This window comes from Theropithecus gelada, chromosome 1 (genome assembly GCF_003255815.1).
Source record: "Theropithecus gelada isolate Dixy chromosome 1, Tgel_1.0, whole genome shotgun sequence".
Lineage (NCBI taxonomy): Eukaryota > Metazoa > Chordata > Mammalia > Primates > Cercopithecidae > Theropithecus > Theropithecus gelada.
Genome location: NC_037668.1, coordinates 83,116,539 through 83,122,881, shown reverse-complemented (window position 1 = coordinate 83,122,881; position 6,343 = coordinate 83,116,539). Strand labels below are relative to the sequence as shown.

General features: G+C 49.9%; 1 protein-coding gene across 1 annotated transcript in view; it reads left to right on the top strand.

The window, feature by feature from the left end:
* The first annotated feature begins 2,178 nt into the window (after positions 1-2,178).
* Positions 2,179-6,343, top strand: part of USP24 (ubiquitin specific peptidase 24) — a 145,674-nt gene continuing 141,509 nt past the window's right edge. Inside the window, exon 1 of the mRNA XM_025391116.1 lies at positions 2,179-2,751. Coding sequence (XP_025246901.1) covers positions 2,431-2,751 — 321 coding nt within the window. The 5' untranslated portion in view covers positions 2,179-2,430. The remainder of the gene's footprint in view (positions 2,752-6,343) is intronic.

Sequence of the window (6,343 nt, the reverse complement as noted above, 5' to 3'; positions counted from 1 at the left end):
TTTTTTTTTGAGACGGAGTCTCGCTCTGTCACCCAGGCTGGAGTGCAGTAGCCGGATCTCAGCTCACTGCAAGCTCCGCCTCCCGGGTTCACACCATTCTCCTGCCTCAGCCTCCCGAGTAGCTGGGACTACAGGCGCCCGCCACCTCGCCCGGCTAAGTTTTTGTATTTTTAGTAGAGACGAGGTTTCACTGTGTTAGCCAGGATGGTCTCGATCTCCTGACCTCGTGATCCGCCCGTCTCGGCCTCCCAAAGTGCTGGGATTACAGGCTTGAGCCACCGCGCCCGGCCCTTTTGTTACTTTTAATTCAAAAATTTATTTGCTTTGGATATGAGGTCTAGGCTTTATAATGTCGCATTTAATGGAAAAAAATACAGTAACTTCATTTAAAAGTAAACAATAGTGACAAATCCACCCTGTAAATCAAATTGCTGGTGTTTATAAATATAGGTGGCAATTTACTAGATACGAAGGGTTCGTGGTCCAGGGGAAAATATGCCAGCAGAGTGCAGAGACAATGTCTGGGTACTGGCACTAATTTAATATTTGGTGTATGTGGAGATCTTAGTGAGTGCTGGTTTGGCAACAGCAGGGGTTTGATGGGATGAAAAAGAAAGGTTAGTTGGATTTCAGGTTCAGGAAGAAACCAGGATGAGGACATTACAAGATGAATTCAGCAAGTATGTAAGAATAGGCATAGGAGATGAACTCAGCAAGAACGAAGGAATAGGTATCTGAATCTTGGGAAAGGGTGGGAAAATAACCTAGAGAACTATGAATTGAAGGAAATTGAAGAGGAAAAATAGCAAGGACTTAGGCCCAGGACGGCTTTGAATGCGGCTCAGCACAAATTCGTAAACTTTCTTAGAACATGATACGAGTTTTAAAAAATTTAATCAGCTATCATTAGCGTTAGTGTATTCTATGTGCTTTCTTAGAACATGATGAGAGTTTTAAAACATTTCATCAGCTATCATTAGTGTTAGTGTATTTTATGTGTGGTCCAAGACAATTTTTCTTCTTCCAATGTAGCCCAGGGAAGCCAAAAGATTGGACACCGTTGGCTTAGATAGTGGAAGTCAAGGGAACTAAAGATATGGCCCCAGAGTGCCAATGCCAAAGGTGAGAGAGAAGAGAAAGCAAAGAAAGCAGGCCTTCAAAGGGCTAGACGGATGCTCAAAGGTGGAAAGAAATAGGGATAGGATGCTGCCCAAGAGGCAGGGACAAAGAATCAGAGCCAAAGACTGCGGTGAAAATGTGGGAAGGCGATGTCCACGATGTTCGAACGAGTCTGTGGTCGAAGTAACAAGAGTCTGGGTTTCTGGAGGTTTTCACACAGAGAACTGGGATTTAGATTTCGGGCTGAAAAAATATATTTTGGACTCCCAGGGGATTTCAGGGTAAGAGTTCGGTAGAGTTCAGTCAGTTAGGCGGAGACAGGTGGTCCATCTTGAAAGGAAAATTCGGACGGCTGAGAATTAATTTCAACGGGTTTAGGGTGATTTCGGCAAGGGCTGGCGGGGCTAGGGTCGAGTGTCAGTGAGCGTGAATTTCAGCTCAGGTGGTCCACGCGTCTGGTTTGGGCAGGAATTTCTGTAGGCAGCCAGGCGTATTCAGGCAGCGTTGCGGGTGAATCTGCGTGGGATGAGGGTGGATTTCCTTCAGGACTGCGGTGCATTTCAGGCCGGGGTGTAGGTGCCTCACAGCCGCGGCGAGGGAATTCCCTCTAGGATGCGGGAAGGCTGGTCGGGCGGCGCCGGCCAGGGAGGGGAAGTCCAACGGGGGCTCGGAGAGGCTCGGGGGACTCGGACCGAGGGAAGCCGCGTCGCGGCTGCGGAGGCTCGGCCGGCCAGGGGATTTCGGCGACGTTCGGCGCTGCGAGCTGCGCGGCGCGGCGCGGCGCTGCGGCCCCTCCCGACCCGGGGGAACCTGTTGCCGGCAAAACGGGCGGGCGGTGGCGACGACGGAGGAGCCTCCCTCGCCTCTGCCTGGCTGCGCGGCAGCCCTTTCACCTTAGGCACGCTCCGCGGCGCGGCCCCTTTCTCGGCTCCTTCATTTGAAAGAAACAGACTACGCCGCAGCCACCCCTAGCCAGGCAACGGCGAGCACGGTCACCTCCCGTGCCGCTTCCGGGAGCGGAGGCGCGGCCCCGCGGCCCGGGGAGGAGGAGGCGGAGGGGGAGGAGGCCAACATGGCGGCGCGCAGGGCTGGGCCGGGCAGCCGCCGCGCCTGAGCGCCCCACCGCCCTAGCTCGGCTCGCAGAACCCACGCCCGCACCCAGCCTGGCCCGCGGCTGCGGAGCACGCGGGGCAGGAACGCAGGGGCCAACCTGGGCGCGGAGGCGGCGCGGGGGGTGCGCCGCGCGGTCCGCCAGGCCCGGGACCCGTAGCTTCGCCGTGCGTTCGCCGGGGCGGCCCGGAGGCCCAAGCCATGGAATCGGAGGAGGAGCAGCACATGACCACGCTGCTGTGCATGGGCTTCTCGGACCCCGCCACCATTCGCAAGGCCCTGCGCCTGGCCAAGAACGACATCAACGAGGCCGTGGCGCTGCTCACCAACGAGCGGCCGGGCCTCGACTACGGCGGCTACGAGCCCATGGACAGCGGCGGCGGCCCCAGCCCCGGGCCCGGTGGGGGCCCGCGGGGCGACGGCGGAGGTGACGGCGGCGGCGGCCCCTCCCGCGGCGGGAGCACCGGAGGCGGGGGCGGCTTCGACCCCCCGCCCGCCTACCACGAGGTGGTGGACGCGGAGGTGAGGAGGGGCAACACCAGACCTCTGTGGGAAGCCACTGGGCTGGAGTTACTGGGAGGGGACACACCCCGCTGGGCTTGGTGTGGGAAGAGGGCATTCGGCGGGGGCTTTAGTGGGGGCGGGGCGGAGACAGAAGCCCCAGGCGACAGTTGGGGACCGAAGTCACTTGATTGGGGTTAAGTGGGGAGAGGGACCCTTAGGAGAGGCGTGTAAAAGGGAATTAGGGATGCCGAGAGCAGAGCTGTGGGTTGGGGTGAGGAGGGGTCCCTTAGGTTTCCGGCTATGCACGCAGACGATGGGGAGGAGGTTCCAGGGCCATCATCCGAGATGGGAAGACGGACACTCGAGCGTATAGTGAGAAGGATGCGTGCAGTAGGGCGTCGGAAATGGGGTACTGGTGCACTAGGCTAGGTCGGAGATTTTGTGGCACGAGGTTTCAGTGAAGGATTGGCGGAGGCACCAGGTTCAGAGTCAGAAAAAGTGGTGTGGGCCGGCCGGAGTAGTGGTCTTTGACAGGATCACAGGAAAACTGTTGGGGTTAGGAATGAGGTTGGGGTTTTAGTCAAGGATCGGAAAGAGGGGACATTGAGTAGGATTTAAAATGAAGAGGGAAGGGGCCGGGGCCAGGAATGAGGACTTGAATAAAGTCTGGGTTGTGGGCACTGGACTTGAATAAGATCAGGTATTAGAGCAGTGGGGATTGCACTGAGAGGGCAGAGGTGGGAGGTCTGGGCAGGGATGGGAGCTGAGGAGGGTCTAGGCAGGGATGGGAACTGGAATTGGAAGATAGAGCTGGGACCAGGTCTGGGTAAAGAGGGAGTGCTGGTCATCGGTAAGGTCAGAAATGAGAGAAAACTAGACTGGGGAAAGAGATTGTAGTCATATTGAGGTGCTATGCAGAGGGCACGGAACAGGGTGGGAGCCCAATGGGAGTGGAGGAGGAGTCTTGAGGCTAATGGCTTTGATCAGAGACCTCAAGTCTAGGTGGAGAAAACTATGCCTGTTTAGTTTGGGGTGTGAGCAAGGAACATGGGGGAAGAAAACGGACTCTTCTACAATGAAGAAAAAAGATCAGCCAGAAGCAGCAGTGCTTTTGAATAATTACTTTGCAGAAACATAGCTCATGGCAGGAATTTTGGTCAGATTCGTTGGGCAGTTCATTTCAGGGGCCGGTAGAGCAGCTTGGCCTGACCACAGAAAAGCACAGATCTCAAATTATTGGGATTGCATTATTAGGTAGAGATACGAATTTGGAAGCTTAGAGAAGCTAAGCCTTCTGAAAGACTTTTTCCTGAGCAGTTTTATATCCTTTTAATTGTATGCTTTTGCAACAGTTTCTGGGGCTGAAGTAGCTTGAGCAAGAAGGTGGCACTTAAAAAAAAACTGGTTTCTGCACAAGATTTCTTTGGCTTCCACACTTTGACACAGTTGCTAGATTGCCCCTGTAACCCACTAACTCAGCTGTATCGTTGACTAGTATTTGGAAATAAATATTGTTATTATTCCTAGTTTGGGAATTTTTAAAAATTCCCATATAATTGAGTAACCGTACTTAAGTCACTTTAAGAAATGAGCTTCTCATTGCCAGTTCCTATCACTCCTCCCTTGTTCCTTCTAGTTTTGACCCAGTTTTGAAATCAAGAAGAAAGCCGTTGCTTTTTCAGAAGGTGTTTGTATAACTGCAAAGCTCAGTGTATCCTCATTATGTGAGAAATTTGATTCTTTTTTTCTTTTGTCATACCTTTTAATTTCCTGTGATTGGAAAATCAATTTAAATTACAATGCTTGGTGCATTCATGTTAACATTAGCGCTAACCTTAGCTTACTGCCAGTACATGTACGTACAAAGAATTGGGAGTGGCTTCTTATGTGAATGGCAGGCTAAGGAGTTTGGTTTGCGGTAAATTAAAATCCATAAAATCTTCATCTTTTCGAAGCAGTGCATCAAGTCCTCATTTCTCCTAGACCTGTGGGTTTGGCCTGGGGGAGGGAGGCTGCACTGTTTACTTTTTAGAGTTCTAGAGGAGCTGGTGACTGAGGCTGCTTTACCCAGGAAGCGTGTTGGCAGAGGTTGGCAGGCTGACACTTTCCTGACACACAGGAGCCTTTTGGGAACATTTAACCCAGAATGTGCCTCTGTGGTTTAAAAATCTTAATGCATGCCACCTATGCAACTTCTTGGTCATCCTTGGTGTACGCAGTTGGGAAACTGAGGCTCTTGATCTTGGGAAATAGGGAAAGGCAATAAATATTATCCAGCATCTACAGGGTGTCAGGCCCTGTCTTAGGTGCGTTATACAGTTTATTTAACCCTTGGTGAGAGAGTTAACGTAGCCATTTTAGTGATACGATTGTGTAGTGGGTGGCAGAGGCTGTGAACCCAGGTCTCTGTCTTCAAAGTCAGTGTGCTTTTCACTCTGCTCAACTCATGGTTTTGGGATTAAATTTGTTTGGTAACATTATGGATAGTAAGGAAAAATAATGAGGGAAAGACAGATTTTGAGGCTACTGTGCAATGATGTGGTGAGCACCAATCAAGGCATTAGGAATCGAATAATGGATAGAAAATAAGGTGAATCAGATTTTTAAAAAAGAAGCATACTTTAGAAATTAATAACTAGTGCAGCTCCCTTGTTTAACAAATGCAGCCTTTCAGGCCCCAAAGGGGAAGTGACTTGTCCCCACAGAGTCAGTTAATAGAAGAGGTGGGGCTAGTACTCAGGCCCTTTTGCTCTAAGTCCTGCACTCTTTCGGCCTCTCCTTCAAGGAAAAAGGAATGGGACACAGTAATGGGTTAAAGGGAAGGAAGAAAAGAGTAAAAAAACTGGGTGAAGATTGTCAGCTATTATATAGTTAACCCTTTTTATTTCTAAAAACAGAACCTTATTTTAAATTATATCCATTTCTGTTTGCTGCATAGGAAATTTCAGTTTCATTGTCTTCTTTAAAAATGGGAAAAACAGAATAAAATCTAATTGATTAGAAAAGAAAAAAATGACTTAAGCTTTTTTTTATATTTGTAGTTTGGGGACAGCAATGGTTTTCTCTTAATGCCTTCCTGTCCCAGGGGCAGGGTGTAGAGTGGTGAACAGAGCATGGTGTTTACATTCTAGTGGGTCTTAGTCCAAGCCTCTCATTTTACAAGAACTGACTGCCCAAGGTCATGTAGCTAGTTAGGTAAATCTGTTTGGGGCCCTACTGTAATTAGTGGTTGGTTTAAAAATTAATATTTGAACAGTGAAAGCTGTTAACTTCCGGTTCAGTAGAAGCAAGGAGAATGCAGATAAAAAAGAGCCAGATATCTTAGCAAAACACAGAACTGCATAGAAAGCCACCTTGTTGATATCCTCCAATTAAGTAAAGATACTGTTTTTCAGAAAAGATGTGTTTGGTTCTCACTGGTATTGTTGGATGTAAATGTTCTTGGTCTCTGGGTCTGGAAGGGACTTTGAGAAGCTGTCCAGTTTTGATTTTGAATAGCAATACTTCAAAATCATTCCACAGCACGTAAGAGTCTGTTCTATTATTAAAGAGCGTGATCTCTCACAGCTGCTCTAAATAACTTATTCTGATTTTTAACCACCCCCCCCCC